Source organism: Heloderma suspectum, chromosome 5 (genome assembly GCF_057233095.1).
Source record: "Heloderma suspectum isolate Gila_16-S chromosome 5, 16-S_ref, whole genome shotgun sequence".
Taxonomy (NCBI): Eukaryota; Metazoa; Chordata; class Lepidosauria; order Squamata; family Helodermatidae; genus Heloderma; species Heloderma suspectum.
The window spans coordinates 231,012,076-231,033,463 of NC_139462.1; the positions used below are offsets into that span (position 1 = coordinate 231,012,076).

The 21,388-nt window shown below is 48.4% G+C and overlaps 1 protein-coding gene across 8 annotated transcripts in view; it reads right to left on the bottom strand.

Annotated features, from left to right (window-relative positions):
• LOC146345281 (uncharacterized) overlaps positions 1-21,388 on the bottom strand; it is a 228,758-nt gene that overhangs the window by 78,432 nt on the left and 128,938 nt on the right. For all 8 annotated transcript variants that reach the window (XM_084859551.1, XM_084859552.1, XM_084859550.1 and 5 more), the window contains exons 5-11: positions 13,218-13,349; positions 7,227-7,340; positions 5,136-5,270; positions 4,588-4,680; positions 3,064-3,210; positions 2,642-2,749; positions 794-1,483 (exon numbers count right to left, since the gene is read on the bottom strand). In XM_084859551.1, the coding sequence (XP_084715677.1) occupies positions 794-1,483; positions 2,642-2,749; positions 3,064-3,210; positions 4,588-4,680; positions 5,136-5,270; positions 7,227-7,340; positions 13,218-13,349 (1,419 nt within the window). The remainder of the gene's footprint in view (positions 1-793; positions 1,484-2,641; positions 2,750-3,063; positions 3,211-4,587; positions 4,681-5,135; positions 5,271-7,226; positions 7,341-13,217; positions 13,350-21,388) is intronic.

Consider the following 21,388-nt stretch of genomic DNA (forward strand, 5'->3'; position numbering starts at 1 on the left):
CCTCCAGATTGCTTATAAATTAGTTAAATACATTTCTAGACCACTCATCAACTAAAGCTCTTTGGGCAGTTCACAAAACAAAACTTAAAACCATAGAAGACAATAACATAGTAAAACCCAGAATAAAAGCCTTAAGTGTAACACAGAATAAACCAGCATGAACCAAGATAAAAAGCCAGCAGCAGCGCAAAGACCTAAAAATGCACTAAAAGAGTTTTTTAAACTGAAGAGCTAAAAAGCCTGGGAAAATGAAAAGGCTTTCACCTGGTGCTGAAAAAAGGACAAATGTAGGCGCCACACTCTGGGGAGGCTGTGCTGATGTGTTGGCCATGCTGGCTGGGAATGATGGGAGTTGCAGTCCAACCCATCTGGAGGGCACCAGCTTGGGGAAGGCATTCCTAGGTGCAGGCACTGTCCCAGACAGCAGTCATATCGAGGAAGGATCTACCGGCCAGCCTCACCAAGACAGCCGAGTCTCACAAGATCCTGTGCTGGGCTACGTAAACTGCTGGTATGGCCCAATAAAGCAAACAGGCCTGTACTGTCTTTTCCAACTGTTCTGACTATCAATATTCTTAAATATAGATAGGGGGTTCCTTTTCTTGAGGGCGGGGCATTTCTTTCAAATTCTCCGATCCCCCGGCTCAACGGGTAGGCTTCCCACCGTCACCACACGAGAGAAACAGGCTCAAAACTCACGATGCAGGGAGGGTGTGACTTCCTTTACTGCTGGAGGAAGGAGGAAAGGGGCTTCCCACAGAAACCGAACCCATTCTGCCAGGGGTTTCCTCACCTGTGAGCTCTGGGAGATGTTCCACAGGTTTAGCCGGCGGCAGCTGCTTGGACTCCTCAGGGGGCTCCCCGGGAGGCTTCTTGTTCTTCTCAAGCTCCTCCAGCCCAGGAAGGTGCTCCGCGGCTTGGCTGGGGGAGGACGGTGGCTTAGCCTCTTCTCGCTCTGCTCTGGGCTGGCTGGGAGAGACCTTGCTCTCTTCTGCTTTCTTGGCATGCTGGGTAGGGGAAATCGGAAGTTCTTCTACTTTCTGGGTAGGAGAAGGTATATTTGCCGCCTCCTGCATATGCTGGCTGGGAGAGACCTTGCTCTCATCGGCCTTCTCTGCGTGCTGGGAGAGAGACACCTTTGGTTCTTCTACGTTCGGGCTGGGCAGCGGGCTCTCCTTTTTCTCCACATGAAGAGCAAGAGAGGGCTTGCTCTCTTCGGCTTTCTGGGCGACAGGTTTGGTTGCTGCCGCCTCCTCTCCCACATGCTGACTGAGGAAAGCCTTACTGTCTTCCACCTTTGGACTAGAAAGAGGCTTGTGTGCCTCCCCCTGGCTGGGCGGCCAGCTGCTTTCTTCTTTCTCCTTGTGCTGGCCAGATGAAGGCTTAATTTCCTCCTGTTTCTCCAGCAAAGGAGAGCTGCCCGCAGCAGGGGCATTGGCGGCCTTCACTGCTTGTTCCTTTGTCACAGCAGCTTCTGGAGAATCTGTTACAAGGAAAAGGAGAAAACAGCCTTTTCCCATCTGCAAGGCATTCAGACACGGTCGGACTACCTACAAATCCCCACACCCCAGTTCTGGAAGCTGGTCCAGGGCCAGTGACACGCAGTCCGCTCGTCCCTTGTGAGGCCACTCCGCAACCACCGCGTTGTCCAAAGCAGTATGTGGCTGAATGCAAGATGCTGGGGATAAGCAGAAGATGGCCATCCCCTTCTGGGCTCTGCCTGTAAGGATTCTGTGGGCCGTTACTGAAACTAAATTCTGAACTATGCGGTAAGTAGTTGGGATTAGCAGTGGGCGGAGACAGCTCTGCCCACCTTTGGCCCTGAAGCGGCTGCAAGGATCTGAAAGTCTGGGAAGAGCGCAGCCTGCTCCACTCTCCCTCTGAGGCAGAGACAAGCTGCACAGGTGCTTTCAAGCATGGGCCAGCAGAGTTGGCCTTTGCCCGAGAGCAGCTTTCCCCAACCTGGTGCCCCCCAGATGTGTTGGACTACAACTTTCAGCATGCTGACTGGGGCATGCTGGGAGTTGTAGTCTAACACATCGGGGGGGGCACAAGGTTGGGGAAGGCTACCCTAGAGAGATGGTGCAGCCACTGATCAGCAGCTCTACCTCTTGCCTGGATCTCCAGCATGTCAGAATGCCACTGGCTGGGTTTCCTGCATCTTTCTGACTGCGGGTGCAGGAGAACAGCCACTGGAGAAAAAGGCACAGGGAGAGTGCCAAAGGACAGGATGTGACATAAGGAGAGCCAGGAGAGCCAGTGATGGGAGATTGGCCAGGGTGGGATCGGGGGGCAAATGGGAAAAAGCTCTCCCCGGTTCTTGACCCCACTGCTACTGCTTGTGGGTTTTCGCTGGTAGGGCAATTTGACACTCTTAACACCACTTTGCAGTGGGATCTTCAGGCGTGTTTCCTGACAAATCCCAGAACTCCTCACTTTCACACAGTGGCACTGCACTGGAGAGCTGGTGTGATGTGGTGCTTAGAGTGTTGGACAGGGACTGGGCAGACCTGGGTTCAGGTCCCCATTCAGCCATGAAGCTCACTGGGTGACTGTGGGCCAGTCACTGACTCTCAGCCCAACCTACCTCACAGGGTTGTTGTGAGGATTAAAGCCCCTGAAGTCTCAAGTGCAGGCTCACCTGCTAAAGGTTCTTTAGGAGGAAGGGGTCTGTGGTCAAATGAAGGTTCAAACCCCATCAGCTCGTCCACTGCAGGGGCAGGACTGATACCTCCTACTGGAGAAGACACTGCAGAAACCCAAACAAACAGAAGATTCAGAATGGCGTCTTCCTCCCACCACCCACATTTGATGTCTGGAAACAGAATAAAGCCGAAGGGCTTCGCTGCTTTTTGTTCCAGGAGGAGCACAACTGGAGCCCCCACACACACACCAGCCACACATTTCACAAGCACCAAATGCCGCTCGGCAAATGCCATCACCCACGCCACTCTCCCCTCCCACCTCACCCCACCCACCTCATTCATCCCAAACAAGCACAACCGGGGGGGCAGGGACCAGAGCTCAAATCCAAAGTCAGCTTTTCACAGAGTTCTCTTTCACCTGCTGGTACCGACTGCTTTGCCTCTGGCAGTTTAGGCTCTCCTGTGACGTCTGTCAGACCCATGACGGGGCTTTCTGGCAAGGGCACCTCTGCCGCTTCAGTGATCTTGCTGGGCACTTCTGCCGTTTCAGTGATCTTGCTGGGCACTAAGAGAGAGGCAAACTATTCATGCACAAGATGAGTTGGGAGCACCAGCCTCTCTGGAGCTTGGGCCAGGTGCTCTGAGTTACAGGAAGCCTAAAAAGGCTTCCACATAAGAATGATACCATGACAGAAAAAACCTTGAACATGGGAAAAGTCAAAGGCCATTTAAAGATCTCTTGCTAAAATGAGTAGGAGTGCGTAGATAACACAGTTCTCTTTGCCAAAACCCTCCTCCTACCCGTCATCCTTGGAAATCAAGAGAAGAGAAACTACACTGCTTCCACTTGCGGATGGGAGCAAGGAGGTGCAGGGAAATGGATGGTACCAGGTGGGGTTGAGCAGGAGTATCTCGCTGCATCCAGCTTTAGGTATGAGGCAGGAAGACAGGGACAGAAGGCAGGATCCGGAAGGGGGTGGGAAGAGTTTATCCCCTTATTTATTTATTTAATAATATTTATATATCACTCCACATCTAGAACAAATTTTGGAGTGGTGAACATAAAAGATAAAACAGTAAAAGAATAAAAGATTAAAGCACCACATTAAAATTATACTTTAAAAAAACACACAATGCCAATAGAAACCGTGACTGGTCAATTAAGGAATGCCTCCTGGAACAGTGCTGTTTTCAGGAGATGCCAGAAACAACGCAGTGTTGGTGCCTGCCTGACCTCCAGGGGCAGGGAATTCCAAAGAAAGGGGGCTGCCACACTGAAGGCCCTTCTCCTGGTCGACTCCAATCGGGCCATAGGTCCACGTGGAACCACCAGGAGCGAGTCCTCTAACAAACTCAGTGACCGGGCAGGTTGGTAAGGGAGAAGGCCCTCTCTCAGGTAAGAAGCAAAGGATTCTGGGAAGGATCTACTGATGTTTTGCTGTTCTTTCCCCACATTTAGTGCACCATCTTGTTGCCTCCCCACTTCCAGGATGTTCCTAATTTAAGCCTCTGGGACTGGCAACTACAGCTGCAATCAGAGGAGAGAACTCGATTTTTTAAACAGAGGGGGAAAACACCATTAGGCTTCTTGGGTTTTCTTTCCTGCAGCAACCGCTCTGAAAATCAAGGTTTGTTTGGAAAGTAAAGCTGGGTCCAAGAGGACAGCCGTCCTCAGCTAAGGGGGTAGGGGGAATCCAGAAGGACACTCAGACATTGTTGCAAGCACAACTGTCAGAGGATTGGAATGGCTGCAGCACAAGTAAAATGCATGTCCTGCTGCACATCCCTATGTGGACCAGAAGTCCAAGGGCCAGTCCTAGCAAAAGATTTCAAACCAAATGCAGTGCTTAGTCAATTGCTACCCATTCCCCTCTTCTCAAAGGATTTTTTAACCTCCTCTGCTAAGATGCAAGAAAAGGCCCCACACACTCCTGCTCTTTACCTGGTGGCGCAAAGAAAGGCTCTCCTTGTCCCTCCACTAAGTGCTGAGTTCCCAACCAGAAATCTTCAGGAGGTCCCATCTCTCTTGCCGGTGCTATGGGAAATAGTTAGCAGATACACAAATCCTTGTGAAAACCCATCAAGAGGTGGTTTCACAAAAGAACCTTTGCAATCCAGGTCAAACTACCCCAGGCTGGGGATTAGCGGTTCATACTGGGCTCCTACAGTTGGTATTTCCCCGTTTGCAACATGCTGGGCTCACCTAGAACACATGCATAGGTCAGCTACAGAAATGGCAGCATAACAGACACAACTGAGTTAAGAGCCCTGGGTGCCATCTTGCTTCCCATCTGCTGCCCCATTTTCTCTCTCCCAGAGGAAAGACAGGGCTACCACCTCCCTAAGGAGTATTAGCCCTTGAGCCGAGTCTGGGTGCTTCCTCCAACAGCTTTATTTGCTCATCCAACCCGCCCACTCTGGTTTACAAGCTGCAGCTCCCCCTCCAGCCTGGCTTATTTTCGTGGTAGTAGCAGATCAGCATGGGCTCACCTGCTTCATTCCGGTTCAGCAGAGTCTCTGCACCTGAATCTGCACCAAGGAAGGCCAGCGGGTCAAAGATATTTGCAGGCAAGTGTGGGGGTCCCAATGGGTGCTGCTCAGGGACTCCCGTAGCTCCAAAAGATGCTGTAAGACACAGGGCAGGTTTGCACCACCAGACACACTTCCACCATGACTTCCTACCCCTTGCAACAGATTATTCAGACCTGAGGGTGGCACCACCTACTGCTGGCAGGGGAACCTCCATCCCACAGGCATTCCACATCTGACCTGCCTGCCAGCTTCTTCCCCAGATCCAGCCCACTACTCCAAGGCAAAAGATCTTATCCCTGATCAGCAGCTGATTGCCAGTAAGACCTTTTCCCTCCTCAGTGCTGAGACAGGGAGCCTCACTCAGCGCTGGGCAGGGAAGATGCCCCCCCACCAAAAGCTGATGTGATGGATCAGCTGAGGAGGTGGGGCTGGGAAGGGTGTGAACAGGCTGTGTATGTGAGAATGGTGTGTGTGAGAATGGTGAGAGAGTGGGGTGGCACTTCAGGCTCTGGACATGCCCACTGCTGGCACGTGGCCCTCAGGAGAAAAAGTTGCTCTCCCCCTGCCCCTTAAGCTACTGAATCAAGTTTAGGCTTAATGAGTCTCTCAGCAGGGAAACAAAGCAAACCAGGGCCAATTTCATTTGGGATTGTTTTCCTTGCTAGCTTATTGCAGTGAGGAAGAAACACATCTCCAGACAAGGAAGGAAATGTCAAATTAATTTCCTGTGTTACCAGATCAGCCTTTTGTAGCACTCCCAAAACGACACCTGTGCTTTCTTTCTTGCCACTCAGTGACAGGAAGTGGAATGAAGCGTTACAAAGTACTCAGCACCTCTAAATCCAGTGGTGGGGTAACCTGGTGACACCATCAGCCTGCCAGACTTGGGGAGCGTGATTACAGGAGCACCTGTATCTGCTTACTACCTGTCGGCTCTTCCACTTCGGAGCCTTTGGCCCTACAGCAATGATGCATCCCATGCGCCTAACCACTAAGGGACCATGGAAGCCTCAGTTCAGGCCACGATTCCTCGCACTACTGAGAATGCAGACTATCATGAGACAGGCTGTTGAGGGCCACTGGCAGCCACTGGAAACAGCAGAGGGTTGAGAGAGGATTGGGGGTGACGACAGCACAGCTGGATCGTGACCAGCAGGGCACCTATTGAAAAAAAACTTGAGTTTTCATCCTTTGCCTAGGCTTCATCTTAGTGCCGTGGTGCAGATTCCAGAGGTGGCTGCGCATCAGCTTGAAGCTAATGTTCAACAGCCCCATTACCAGTACAGAGTGGGCTTTGATTTCTCAGAACTCCTCGACCCCAGATGTCTTCCACTATGCATAGGCATGGGGGGTAGAAAGGAAGGAAATACAGGTTAAATCAGCCTTCCCCAACCCGGTGCCCTCCGGATGTATTGGACTACAACTCCCATCATTCCCAGCTGGGAATGATGGGAGTTGCTGTCCAACACATCTGGGGGGCACCAGGTTGGGGAAGGCAAAGTTAAATCATTTCCCCACCCCAATCCCACAGAGAAACAGGAGGCCTATGCTAAAGCCCCCAATGTTGCATCTCTAATCAATTTCATTTCATTCTATTCCGGCTGCAGAGGTTTGAGAGTTTTGCTTTTCAGGCTGCAGAGAGAAAGGAGGGCTGGGGTGTTTGGGACACTGGAGAGCTACAGATAAACAGGAAGAAAAGGCTGGAAAAGGGGAGGAATTTAATTCTCTTGCTATAGAACGCTTACCCACGCATCAGAATCGTCAGCCAAGCTAGAATCTACCAATTCAACATCCCAAGGGGAGCACCAAGCATGGCTCAAGAAGCCCAGTTCCATGACTGACTGCAAGCACGCAGACTTCAAGACCCACTGAAGACCAGAAGGCCCTAATAGTGAGAACGCAGATTATGTCCCTTAACACTCTCCACTGTCAATGTGAGCTTCAAAGCAATTCAGGAGGAAGAAAGATGTCAGCCATGCAGAAGAATTCTTTAGTGGCACTTGAGGAAGGAAGAGTTACACAACAGGCAAGCACAATGGAAAATGGTACCATGGACTTCTTGTGGAGCTCCAAAATACCCCCCGAAAGGTGGCACATTCATCATTTCCTGAGGAAGCAGCAGCAGGTCCGACAAGACGTCTTCTCGGTGCATCTTAAAAGGCTCTAAGGAATAATCAGCAGATGTCAAAGGCCTTTTCCCAGCATCCAAAGCCATGGGACAGGGCGGGCAGCATCCATCATGGCCTGGCAGCCCAGGAAAGGTACATGCCCCCTGCTCGTGCTATTTGCAGTGGCTGCTGACTGCAGCCCCAGTCCTGCCTAAGAGCAACCAGCCACCACGGGCAGCAACGGAGAGGGGTAGGGAGCAGTGGCAAGGGGGTGGGAAGAGGCTGAGGTTTGGTGAGCCAGCTAACACCTCTGGAGAGCACCAGGCTGGGGAAGGCTGATCTAATGGCTTTTCATAGGTCAAAGTTGGCTACCCAGCAGTCAAGAAAGTAGCCGAGTGCCATCTTCAGTTTTGTCCAGTGCAATGGGGTTTTTTGGCCAACCTTCCACTGAAGACGCACAGCCCTTTTTGATGATGCGCCACAGCCAGGTAGGCTTGTAATGACAATGGGAAGTGTGGTGTGTAAATTTTGGTGCAGGGAGAATTCTTGACTCACTGGTGTGGATCCCTGGAACTGGGTTCCCTTCATTGAGGAGCCACACAAGTGAGACCAGAATTCCCCTGAATTCACTCAGCTTTACACAGCACACTTTCCATTGCCATTACAAATTACACATGTTTGGTAGAACTTAAAGGGATGTTATTTAATGGGTGAGAAATGTAATGTTAGAGAATGTCCTTCTTGTAGATGTTTTTCCAGTAAAAGGCAGAGATAATATCGAACTCTCACCTGGCCCTCTTTGCAGCTCCCTCCCAGGCTGATTTTGTCTCAGCCTAAACCTACACCACTTATAACCCAAGAAGCAAAAATGTAGCCATTTAGGGGCTTAATAAACCTCTTGGGTTTGCTGCCTACCTGGGGGCTCTCAGGCATCTGGCAGGCATACCACGGCAACCCTTTGAATAGAACCAGCCATTCCATCATGGAAAGTGGAGTAAGTGTTTTCAGGCAGCAGACTGGGGGCATCATTCAAGAGCAGCAAGTTGTCAGTTACGTAATGCTTTTGCTGCTTCTTTTTTTTACCAGGTGAGTGAAAAGGGAGGAGGTGAATTCTGGATTTTCTGCTTGAAGCCTCAAAACACATTGGGTCCACCCTCACTTTGAGGAAAAACCCATGAAATCAGTCAAGGACTCTTGACATTTAGAGAAGCACATCTTTGGTTAGTTTCAGAGCTTTCCTAACACACTGCACTGCTACACTTCCAAGTTTTAATCTTGTTTTGAACACAGTATGAATTCCTAGACTAAATGCTGGACAAACTTCCACATGGTTTAAATCCCAGCTCTTTCAATGAAATCCTGGTCTGGAGAGGGGAAGCTCATATACACTGACTCTGAATTTCTCCCATCAGTAAAATGGGTGTTGTGCCCTACCTCACAGACCCTGTGCAGACATAATGCTTAATCATAGTTAAGTGTTGCGTCTGAGCATCATAGTCAAGGCATGGTCACAAACTAGGATGTGAAACCATAGCTGAGTCGGATTTGTAAACCGCAGTTTGCATTAAGCATGGTTAAGTATTACATATGCATGGAGCAAAACATGGTGAAGGCAGCTTCTCTGATGCTCCAGTACATCATCTGCAAGTTGACAAGCAGGAAATGCTGATATCTCCCTTTACATACCCTTAAGGGGCAACATTTAGCTTGACAGACTGAACCATGGTTTTATTGTACATTTGGAAACCTTACCAGGGTCACTGCGAAAAGAAAAAAAATGCTTTCTGTGCAGTTCAAGCCCTAATAATTGATTACTGGGCTTACTTAGCATGTAGGAATCATTGTTCCACACAAAAATGGCTCAGGGAAATACACTCATTGCCCTTCATCCAGCCAAATTGATGAGGTTTTTAATTGGAAAGAGCAAGAACTTTCAATAGAATTTATTGAATAAGCAGATAAATTCTCAGACAGAACAAGTAAAAAATGTATCTGCAAGAGGGACAAGCGTGTGCGTGTGCATGGGTGTGAGTGCGCACATGTGTGTCTGTGTGTGTGCATGTGCGCACGTGGGGGGGGAGTAATAATGATGACCTGCCATTTCTAGACAGTTTTCGGATCCAATGACCATCTACACATCCATCTTTTTAGCTTGTGCCAGGGATCCTATTACATCCTTGACTGGACAGAGGCAGCCAAGCAAGAAAACAGCCTCAGTGACCTCCTTGCAGACAAAATGGGTTTTCCAAAATGAGCCTCTCTCCCAGCAGCTGGCCAGCCTGCAATATGCACAAGCCACACTTCTAAGGGAGGCTGGGTCAAGAGCTCCTCCTACATTTGATATTCATGATGAGAAAGAAAAATCAGGATATGTAGACCAGCAGTGAAATGTTGCAGAACTGGGGAAGAGCAATAACAGAAAAAACACACTAGAAGAGGAAGCAAGCATGGCACACCCTTGACCATTCTCTCCCAGGGTTGGGGCAGTCATGACATATAAGAACAAGCAGAAGCAATATCAGTGTCAATTCATCCATTCTTCTCCCCTTAAATGCCAACTTTTTAATCAATGCATATACATTAAGGCTCTTTTACCCTTTCACAACTCAAGAGGTTATCTCAGGGTGGTTATTCTGAGATAACAGTCCCTGAACATACACAAGGAATTCTGGCGAGTTTTTAACTCAATTAGGGCAGGACTAGAACCAATGGGTGAAAACTGCAGGGATCCAGATTTCAGCTAAATGTTAGGAGAAACTTCCTAAGAGTGAGACAACCTCGGGAGGAGGTGGGTTCCCCTTCACTGCAGGCATTTAAGCAGAGGCTGGAGGGCCATCTGTCAGAGATAGTGTAGCTGCACCCTGCAGTGCAGAGCCTGCAATGAGCGAGGGGGTGGACTAGATGATCTCTGAGGTCCATTCCTACTCCATGATTCTATATAAAATAGCTTTCCTGGGTCATTCACAGTGTTTATTGAAGCAACTACTCTCCTGTTCTTTAGATCACTTATAGCCAGAATGAAAGATGAGTCAAGAACCTCACTGATCTTGCTAGGATTTATACATCCTTGAAACTTCAATACGACCCTTCAACATGTAAATAAATCAGAGGTTGCAAGGAGTCTGAGGATTACCCCAAGATCACTCACTGTGTCAACAGCCTCCAAGGTGCCCCAAGGAACTGGTGAGCACAGGTCCCACACGTCTACTAGCTCCTAAGGTGAGTGGCACTACAGCTCTGTTCAAGCGTTCTGAACCTGAACGTAACAAATGTGTGAGGAGAGAGAGTGGTCCAGCACTGCCCCTTCCATCATCACTTCTGTCACCCTCAAGTCATGGAGGGAGACTGTCTGACAAGGAGAGCCTCCTATATCTATGGAGCCTCTCCACAAAAGCCAAAGTGCTGACTTTTGTTCTGTTGAGGTTCAGAATGCTAGAATAGGGCTGAAATAATTCAACGATGTATAGATTGCTCCTTTGTGTGGACTTACGTAAAGCCTATTCCTGCACATCAGCTATAACAGGTAGGCAACTTGTAGCCCTCCAGATGTTTTGGCTTACAACTTCTATCAGGCCCTAGCCATCATAGCCAATGGTGAGGGAACATGGGAGTTGTAGGCTAAAACATTTGGAGGACCACAAGTTGCCCAGCCCTGTGTTAGAAGAAGTGGTACTGATCACTTCCTGTGAAATACTCAAGGGCTGCACATATGGCCCCCTTGTTCCCCTATTCTTCAGGAGTAACCGAAAACTTAAGGCAGCTTCTAAAAAAAAACTATTCAGGTAGAGGATAAATTCATTCATTGGGTGCAATTTGCATACCCCTACACTAATCTCTTTGTCCCAACCCTAAACCAAAATCCCTGAGCTATTCTGAGCCAACCGCTATGTGAAATTGAATTTTAAAGAGTTTGCGAGTCCAAGGAGTATTTGTTCAGGCAAGCAGCCATGCAAATAAGATGTCATATGCTGCTGCTCACTGAGAGACCAGCTAGCCTCTAATGTCAGATGTGAGGGAGAACAGATCAATGTTTTATGCTCCGTAACACACAAATTATCACTGTGTACTAAGTACTGCACATAGCACATACTCATGCAAATGCTCCAGCAGCGGTTACAGCAGCTGTACAATCCATGACAACTATACTGGCCCAGGTTACTTATTAATTCTGAGCAATGGTATAAGTAACTCCCCAGGCACTGGGTAATGAGAAGGAACCACATATACAAGTTGAGGATGATGGCCAATTCAGCAGATATTCCTCTCTACTTGAGAATAAGATCTGGCAACACACCCACCTTCTCCTACCATTTGCACAGAACTAGCAAGTGGAAAGGTAGTTTCTATTCTAGGGTTCTTACATCCCCTGAGGACTCCCCCCCCCCCAATTTGGAGGAAATCCAAGCCTGAGGGAATGGACATGACCTACTCCTAGTCACTAAGGTTGAGGGTCCTGTCAGCTTAAAACATTTATATATCCAGGGCAGACATGACCGTTACGTAACTCTGGTGAACATCTTTGCACACAAGCTTACTGAATAAGCATCAAGGAACCAGAGATGAAAGAGAGGTCAAAGAGATGGCTAAACCAACATTAATCTAACTGCAAAACAATGCAGATTGTGGAGATGGGTGAAATCCGAACTTCACATATATGTTGATGGGTCTAACCCCACCCCACCCCTAAAACAAGGGAACCGATCTTGAAGTCACAGCACCATTCAAACATGCTGTAGCAGTAATAAAGAGACAAGCAACTGTCAAGAGGCACTCTGCGTGTATTCATGAGCCCCTATGAGCATTCATGCATATATGAGAGAGAGAGAGAGAGCGTGTGCGCGCGCGCGCATGCACACACCCGCAGGCACTAGGGTAGCCGGATGCAAAAGAGGAGAGGGCTCTTGCACCTTAAATAGTTGTGTAGAAGAGGGAATTTCAGCAGAGGTGCAGTTGGTCATGCAAGCTACTCCTGCTGAAATTCCCTCTTCCGCACAACTATTAAAGATGCAGGAGTCCTGCCCTCTTCTGCATCTGGTCACTCAAGAGAGAATGTGTCTACGTGTAGTGAGCCAGGGGGTGGTGGTAGTGGAGAATGTGAGTATTGGTGGCGATCCAGAATGAGAGAAAAAGAGATGAGGAGGAATGAGCTGGCTGGCAGAGTGGGGAAGAGAAAAAGTCTTCTATGAAATAGGTTTCTGTTGGTGCTGAAAACTCTTGAGTTAAAATTAGTTCTTTAGCGTGCTGGGGCTCAGACCCCAACTCTGCTATGTACCCAGTCTTCTGGGTAGGTTTCTTGTCCTTTGTGACTAGCCACATCTCCCATTGTAGCCATTTTGTGGTGGTGCCCAGGACAGTTGATCAAATTGCCAAATGCACCCCTGGGCCTAAAAAGATTGCCTATCCCTGCTCTACGGGATCTTAGTAGAATATTTTATTTTTCTCATGCAACAGATAACTAACCTATGGAATGTATTACCAGACAGTGGCCATGACTGGCAACCGCCATCAGTAATAGAGAAAGGCGCTTTGAACAATGGGGATGAGAAGGAGGGCTCAGATGGGCTTGGATGTCCATACGAACTACAGCAGGGAGGGTGAATCCTTCACGCAATCAACGCCTAAAGAAAAACACCTGTTGGACAAGCCACTTGGGTAAGGACACTGTGTCTGAAAGTGCTTTCACATTTGAGGAAATTTCTGTTTTAAGTGGCTCCTACAGAAGTGCCCAATTTCCACACTTCCATTTCCAAACAACACTCCACAAGAGGCTACAAAGCATGGAAGATGCTCTGTCTTTACTGTATTGTTATGTACGTTATCCCATTAATGAAAAAGATATAGGGTGGAGCAGTGATTTCAATAAAAACAAGAGATTCCAGGCTTTGGTCCTCAGTCGGCTAAGCTGTAGTCGTTTGTCATTGCGGTTTCTTACCTGTCAGATCCATGGGCTTAAATGCTGGCTGTGACTCACAACTATGTTCCCTGTCATCCATTGTCCATGAGTCGTTGCGGTCCAGAAACTCCTTGTAGGACATTTTTTCATCCATGATCTTTCCTGGGGACACTGGAAAGTGAAAGCAGCAGCACTGTTATTAATAACCAAATGGGAAACTACAGCCAAGCTAAGCCCCCAGTTGTGTCAAAAAGGACTTGCAACCTGACCCTCTAACTGAGGCTAGGAGTCAATATCCAGTTATCACAAGGGAGGGAAGCAAGTAATGGCATCCCCCAGGAACCAAATGCCTGGAGAAGGAGAAAGACTTGCAGCAGTAGCCCTGAGTTTGTTTTGCTGCAGAGTGACTGGCAGAGAAGACTGGTAGTAGGGGATGGGAAGAAAAAGGAACTGGGGTGGGTGGGAAAGAGATGGAGAGCTGAATGAGGAGCAGCAAGGCCATGAAGCAGGAGATAAGAGGAACTGATCCCCTTTGCAAAAAAGAATTTAAAAAATCGGTGCTGCCACACGCCCAGATCCCCTTGTTCAAGTATCCAGAGGACTGCGGATCCGTGGCAGCATTGCCAACACTGCAGCAGATGCTGGTCTGTTCTAAGGAGAATGGTGGCAGCAAAGAAAAGGCCTCTCTACAGCTCCTCCTTCGTGGGCACAACACCACAATTTTGAATGCTCAAAGTAAGTTCATGGTTGCCCATGATGACTATTCATGTACTTCTGGAGTGAGCCTCAGGAGAGTCAAAATTCAGACATTTCCACTGAAAAATACCCAAAGTAAAACAAAAACTAACACACCTGAAAAACTGTAAGCACACATACCAAAACCAGTAACGTTCTGCAAAGACTAAAATGTTTTGTAGAATAGTTGGAATGAACCATCTCAGACAATGAGCCAGTTTGCATGTCATGGCAATCCCGTCGTTTTTTTAATTGTGGGTTGCCGTGCATGAGGCAGTGTGCGGCTGCCTGGTCACTCCCGCGACAAGCGGACGTAGCTGAACAACCCAGGCACGTTCCATCCCTGGGCTGTTTAGGATTCAGACCTCTGGTCTGTTTCACCCCCGACTAGCCAGAGAAATCTTAGAACCATGGATTTAAAAAGAACCTGGGTTGCTGGGACATCCGAAACAGGCCAACGTTTCCCAAATAGCATCATTCTCCTGTGGGTCAAGAAAACATGGGGATAAGGATGACAGCTTGGGAGGTCAGGAAATGAAGGGGCCAAGGGAGTTTCCTGTGCAGGTCCCAGTCAGTAATAAGAAGACTCTTGAGCTGCGACTGGTGGTAAAATGGAAGCCAGGGCACAAAGCAGAGGAGACAAGGTCCATTTGGAAAGGGGAGAGATAGGCAGTCTGGGCCTCCATGATGATCACCTACACACACTACAATATATGCATGGTGGAGGAAAGGAGGGTGCACGACCACTCTAGCTTGGCTGTCTGCAAGGGTACAACGCAGCCCTCGAGCGTCCAACAGTCCAGCTGGAAGTTGACCCTTGACTGCTTCCTCAGAATTCCAGCCTGAGGGGAACCCATATGTTAAGAACAAACCAGCAAAACGACTCACCATGACCACCAGCTCCCCACAACCAAATCCCCAACCACATGAAAATGTTACAATGCTGGCAGATGCTCAGACTTGTATTCTGGCAAGTCCCCAAGAGCGGAATGGAATACTGGAATACTACACTCTCTTTTTTCTGCAGGCTCTTGAGGGACTAGAACCTAGGTCATTTGTACATGGGGGAAGAGGAGCCAGGCAGTTGACCAGACCATGATTTCCCACAGGCAGCTGGCTGGCCACTGTGTGAACAGAATGCTGGACTACATAAACCCTTGGTAGATCCAGCAGGGCTCTTCTTATGTTCTTATGGCTATCAATCTCCCATCTAGCTCCTGTTTGTCCAATCCTGTTCCAAGTCAGGTCAGGTCACGTTTTAGCATTTAAAAGTTTTTTACTAGCCCGCAAAAGTAATGCAACAGGACTTTCCATCTCCCATCCCCCTGCTCATTCCTTATAAATATAATACTCATTTATATAATAATTGCCATTAACACAATTATAATCACATACATAGAATCATAGGGTTGGAAGGGGCCTACAAGGCCATCGAGTCCAACCCCCTGCTCAATGCAGGAAGCCTGATTCCCAGGTGGTCTCCCATCCAAGTACTAAGCAGGGCTGACCCTGCTTAGCTTCCGAGATCAGACGAGATCGGGTGCATCATGCACACAGCCAGCAAGCCAGGCGTACCGATAGCTCCTCCCTGCCCACTGACCTAGCTCTTGGCAGCGCCACGCCCCTTATAGGCCTCTACTGTCCTGCGCTGGCGCACAATTTGTAACTTCAGCTGGTCTTAAATTGTGATGGGACATAGGATAAGCTGCTCTCCTGACCATGTCACATAGTCCCAAGTCGAGGCATAAGTAATCTCTCTACCCTACAACTGATTTTTTCTATGAGACAAAAGAATTTTGTGCTGAAACCCATTCATTACTGGCACCTTGGCATACGTGACAGGTAACCTCTGGCTGCAGAAACACTCTCCGTGCACTTCAACGACAGCTACGGCAGCCAACGACAGAATGCACCACGAGGCTTGATCATGTAAATAGGCCCGATAGAAACAAAGAGAATTGGGTTTGAGACCTCGCAGAGAAAAACTGGCACGGAGAACATTCCACATGACAACCATTTGCATCGATGGTTACGTCTGCCAGACCTGTGGCTTCTCATCTACGTCACAAGCAGGAAGTCAAAGCCTGACAACCATCCCTTTATACCAGAATGAGCTGCCTTGTTTGCACTGGATTTCCACTGAACCCTAAACAGGGGGTTGTCCTTTGTGTAGTGCAGCCTCCCCCAACCTGATGACCTCCAGATGTGCTGGACAGCGACTCTCATCGTTGTAGTCCAACACATCTGGAGGGCATCACATTGGGGAAGGCTGGTGCAGAGAGTTACCACCGCCACATATTTAAGGGTCACGAGGTTTTACAGCATTGGGTACTAACGTGTCTCTCAAAAGCAGCAAAAGTATCTTAGCACGTTTGTACCTCGCACTTCTTCCAAGTGGAACGAAGTGGTGTGCACAGGGAGGTTATCTCATGATTATCCTGTGGTTAGGCTGAGAGGGAAGCAGGCCCAAAAGCAGGCCAGTGAGCATGACAGACAAGTAGGCATTTGGGCCCAGGATCCTTCCCCCAGGTCAAAGGCTGGGGCTCTAATCACTGCATAGCCCTGACTCCAAGTTCAACAAGATTTCAAGTTGGGAAGAGGCCAAAATGCCAGGTAGCCCAGTGCTAAGACACAAGGAACCCACCTATCCCCCAACGCACACACACACACACACAGGCACACACACACACACACACCGCCCCAAGACAGGGCAACCTACTATGCAATCCAGCTGCTTGTATGTTAGAAGCAAAGAACATGAACACTTCATTAAATGTACTTTTCATTCTTTGTGAAAGCTTTAATCAGTGTAAATGAACAACTAAACTAGAAGTGCAGATTAAAATTTGCTCCTAATAAGCCAATAGTCAAGGGCTCAAGGTTCTCTGAGAGTGCCACTGTGGACACTGCAAGGGATCTAGTAACCAGCTCCCTTTGCCAAGCTGATTTTAAAAAGAGATAAACAACTTTAGAAAGAAAGAGGCCTTGTAGTTTATATGCAAAACAGGCAGAGCTTGCATTTCTGGATGAAATTGCTGTATAGTTTTGGTAGCCTACAGCCTAAACATTGAGTTGAAAATGAATAAGATTTCCCCCCTCCCATTAAACCAGGGACAGGGAACCTCTTTCAGCTCAAGGGCCAAATTCTCAGAAAAGCTATCAGGGACTGCATTCTGGTGATGGGTGGTTCTGCCTTGAGACTGCTATCATGAAACCAATGCAGACATGCCAACTAGCTCTTCTCCTTACACCAAATTTCTTTTTGTTTGTTTTAAATGTAGTGGCACTCTCTTCCAAGCTGCATCCAAAGCCTACATACCGTTTGCCTTTCAGGATGAATGCATTTTGGCTACCATTGTACAATAACAACCACAGGAAATGAAAGCAGGCAGCATTTTGTTGGAATCAAAATGTTAAGTCTTTTCAACTTAGCTCATTCATAATACTGATGGGCCTTGAACTTGTTTATTCCCCCTCCTTCCCAGTAACACTTGGCTCCATTGCTGAAGCATTCAACGTGCCTACATTAGATGAAAGAGGAAGCTGTCATTTCCCTCTAATGCAAAGCGGTAGCTTATTTATTTATTTATTTATTTTATTTCCTTTTTATACCACCCAATAGTCGAAGCTCTCTGGGCGGTTCACAAAAATTAAAACCAAAAAACACACAGTAAAACAATACAAAACATTAAAACCACAACATAACAATACAACCAGAATAAAACCAGAATAAAGCCTAGCAGCAATGCAGATTTAAAATACAGATTTAAAACAGCAAAGCTAAATGTCTAGAAAGCTAAAATGCTAAAATGCCTCGGAAAATAAAAAGGTCTTCACCTGGCGCCGGAAGGAATACAGTGTAGGTGCCAGGCGAACCAGCTATCCGGCAACCACCCGCTCAAGCACGTTGCCCAGGAGGGGGATGTTGGCCACTGGTTTATAGTTGTTAACGTCGTCCAGGTCCAATTAGCTGAACTGCAAGTTCTTGCACTGGTGTAACAGTTCCTTACCTCAAGAAAGGTATTTTCAGTATTTTGCAGAATGTATATTTATTTAATGCATCAATCCTTAGAGAGCTCATGAGTTTTTAAAATCATTTAAACCTTTTTTGCAGCACTAGCCAAACATAGCCTCTAATTTGACAAGGGGTAGGCAAGTTTCCTTCCAAGGCCTCTTACCTCTTGCTCAACTCAAGAGCAGCATATGACATGAGTTGGCTTCAGCAATGACTAGACAGCTCCAAGATTTAAGACTACCCCATTCACTGCATGGAGAAGATAAGCTGTGTGCAAAAATGGAGGTGCGGGATAGAAGAATCATGCATTGGTGCTACACATGGAATTAGAAATCCATCAATACTAGATAAGTATCCCCCGTGAAGCTAGTGAGGTGCAAGACAAAAGCGACAACTCCATAGCAGTATTTTACTGAAATGAGCAGGGATCATTAGACACTTGAAGACCTAATGAGCTTAGTGGAGATGCCAAATGGATCCCTTATTCACAAGGGCTTGCATTATGTCACGCTGGAGGCAAGAGCCATGTTGAGCTTTAAAAATGGAATGGAGACAGTAGTTATATGAATTTGACAAAGAAAGAAATGTTGGCTGCATTATGCTCAAGATAATGAGATACTATTGTTGCACTGGGGAGAACTGCAGAACTTCCAAATTCAAATACTTTTACAACCATGACATTCTACCCTGTATCCCCAAAACCAAGATTAAGATCTTTGTCTGCCTTTTTTCTAGAGCCTCAGCCCACCCTGCTCTACTCCAAGAACTTCTCACAAATTGTTGAAGATTTCTTCAAGTCTGAGAGCCAGGATTCTGAATTCTGGAGAGGGGTGTGGCGATCCAAGAATGTCAGTCTTAAATGCTAACAGAGACCATCCAGCTGTGAGCCCTGCGGGACCTGGGCCCTGCTTCTTTGCTGACTCTTTCCACCTGGCCTGGGAGGGCAGGGCCCCAACCTGGCTCCAGCTATAAAGGCTGTCTACTGCTGGAAGTGCCAGGAACCACCTAGCTGTGAGTGATCCAGGTCCTAGACCCTGTTCCTTTGTCTGTCTTTCTGGTGGCCTGAGTATGTGCCTGGGAGGGAGGATATTGGGCCAACTGGGGGGACCTGAGGGGGGGGCAATCAGTGTAGTGATGAGTAGAGGGAGATATGGCATTGTGAGGAGGACTCGCCAGGGAAGGGAAATGCGGCCCAGGCAGTTAATTGCCATGCTGTGTTCGGTCTTCCCTGTACCCGCAGGTTTGGTGGTTGCCCTGTTGTCAGGGTGGAAACTGAGCCGATAGAACCCCAGAGCAGTTCTGATTCTGAGGAGGAACAGCAATCCATGGGAGAGGAGCGCGCTCATCTCTCACAGGCACAGCAGCTGGCAGAGATTCCTCCTGCCAGCATTCCTGGGATAGATAGTGACCCTGGCAGCGAAAGAGTGCGGGAGGGGGGCTTGCTGGATGCTTGGCGCAGACGTAGGGAGCGACGACAGCTGGAGGGCATGGAAAGGAGGCGTAGCGCTCGTTTGGCGCGCAAGCAATGGTCGCGTCCCAAGGACCCAAGGGAAAGAGGGAGGAACTCTTCCTAGCCCATAGGTTCAGGGTCTTCCCGTGATTCTCCTTCAAACGGGGACCAACTGCCAAACCTGGAGCATAGGCCACTCTGCTGTTCCTTGCTTAGTCGCTGGTGATTAGCATCTGAAAGAGTCATTAAGTTGTAAAAGGATTAAAGCCTTGAAAAGAATCCTTCTGTCTGTGTCTTGAGTTAGCTATTGGAATAGACTGAAAGAGGCCGCCAGGGCACTCCTGACACCTATCAGCCTGCCTTCCGGTCTCCAGATGCTGCTTTTAAATGCCAGACCGGTTCAGAATAAGGCCCCCCTTATCCATGACTTAATAGTGGATGAGGCAGCCGATCTGGCATGTATAACTGAGAGCAGCAAGGAAAAAATATTTCACTGCCTCTATTGAATTTCCATATGCCACCCAGCGGAGCTTTTTAGGGTTGTCCAGGGCCTTTTACATTCTGGCCCTAAGGACACTATGTAACCATCTGAGGCCTGCTGTAATGCACTGGCTAGGCACTTCCAGAATAAAATATCTTGCATCCACCAGGAATTAGATTCCAGTATTACTACAGGTGAATCTGGTGAGGTATCCAGAGCACAGCCTTGTCCAATTTTCTTGGATAAGTTTCAGTTGGTACAGCTCAAGGACGTGGACAGGATGCTTGGACTGGTTCGTGCAACCACTTCCATATTGGATCCTTGCCCTTCTTGGCTAATAAAAACCAGCAGGGAAGAACAGCCGGCTGGGCTAGAGAGGTGATTAATGCCTCCTTGCGAGAGGGAGTGGTCCTGGCTGCCTGAAAGAGGCGGCGGTGAGACCACTCCTGAAGAAATCCTCCCTAGACCCGGAAAACCTTAATAATTATAGGCTGGTTGCAAATGTTCCATTCCTGGGCAAGGTCCTTGTGCGAGTGGTTGCCAACCAGCTCCAGGCACTCTTGGATGAGACCGATTGTTTGGATCCATTTCAATCGGGGTTCAGGCCAGGTTTTGGCACAGAAACAGCCTTGGTCGCCCTGTATGATGACCTATGTTGGGAGAAAGACAAGGGAAGTGTGACCCTGTTGATTGTCCTTGATCTCCCAGCAGCTTTCAATACCATTGACCATGGTATCCTTCTGGGACGGCTCTCTGAGCTGGGAGTGGGAGGCACTGCATTGCAGTGGTTTCACTCCTACTTGGAGGGCCGGCTCCAGAAGGTGGTGCTTGGGGAACACTGCTCAGCCCCATGGATTCTCCAATATGGGGTTCCACAGGGTCAGTTTTGTCCCCCATGCTGTGCAACATCTACATGAAACCGTTGAGTGCAGTCATCCGGAGTTTTGGGGTGCGTAGTCATCAGTATGCTGATGACATACAGCTCTATTTCTCCTTTTCATCTTCTTCAGCTGAAGCTGTGGATGTGCTGAATCGGTGCCTGTCTGTGATAATGCACTGGATGAGGGCCAGTAAACTGAAACTCAATCCAGACAAGACTGAGATGCTGTTGGTGGGCGGTTCTGCTGACCGGGTGGTGTTCAACCTGTTCTGGATGGGGTTGCAGTCCCCCTGAAGGAGCAGGTCCGTAGCTTGGGGGTCCTCCTGGAACCATCTTTGTCACTTGAGGTTCAGGTGGCCTCAGTGGCACAGAGTGCCTTCTACCAACTTCCGTTGGTGGCCCAGTTATGCCCCTATCTGGACAGGGGTAACCTGGCTTCAGTTGTCTATGCTCTGGTAACCTCCAGATTAGATTACTGCAATGCACTCTACGTGGGGCTGCCTTTGAGGATGGTTCGGAAGCTGCAGCTTGTGCAAATGCAGCGGCCAGATTGTTAACAGGGACCAGAAGGTTCCAACATATAAGACCGACTCTGGCCTGCTTGCACTAGCTGCCTATATGCTTCCAAGCTCAATTCAAGGTGCTGGTT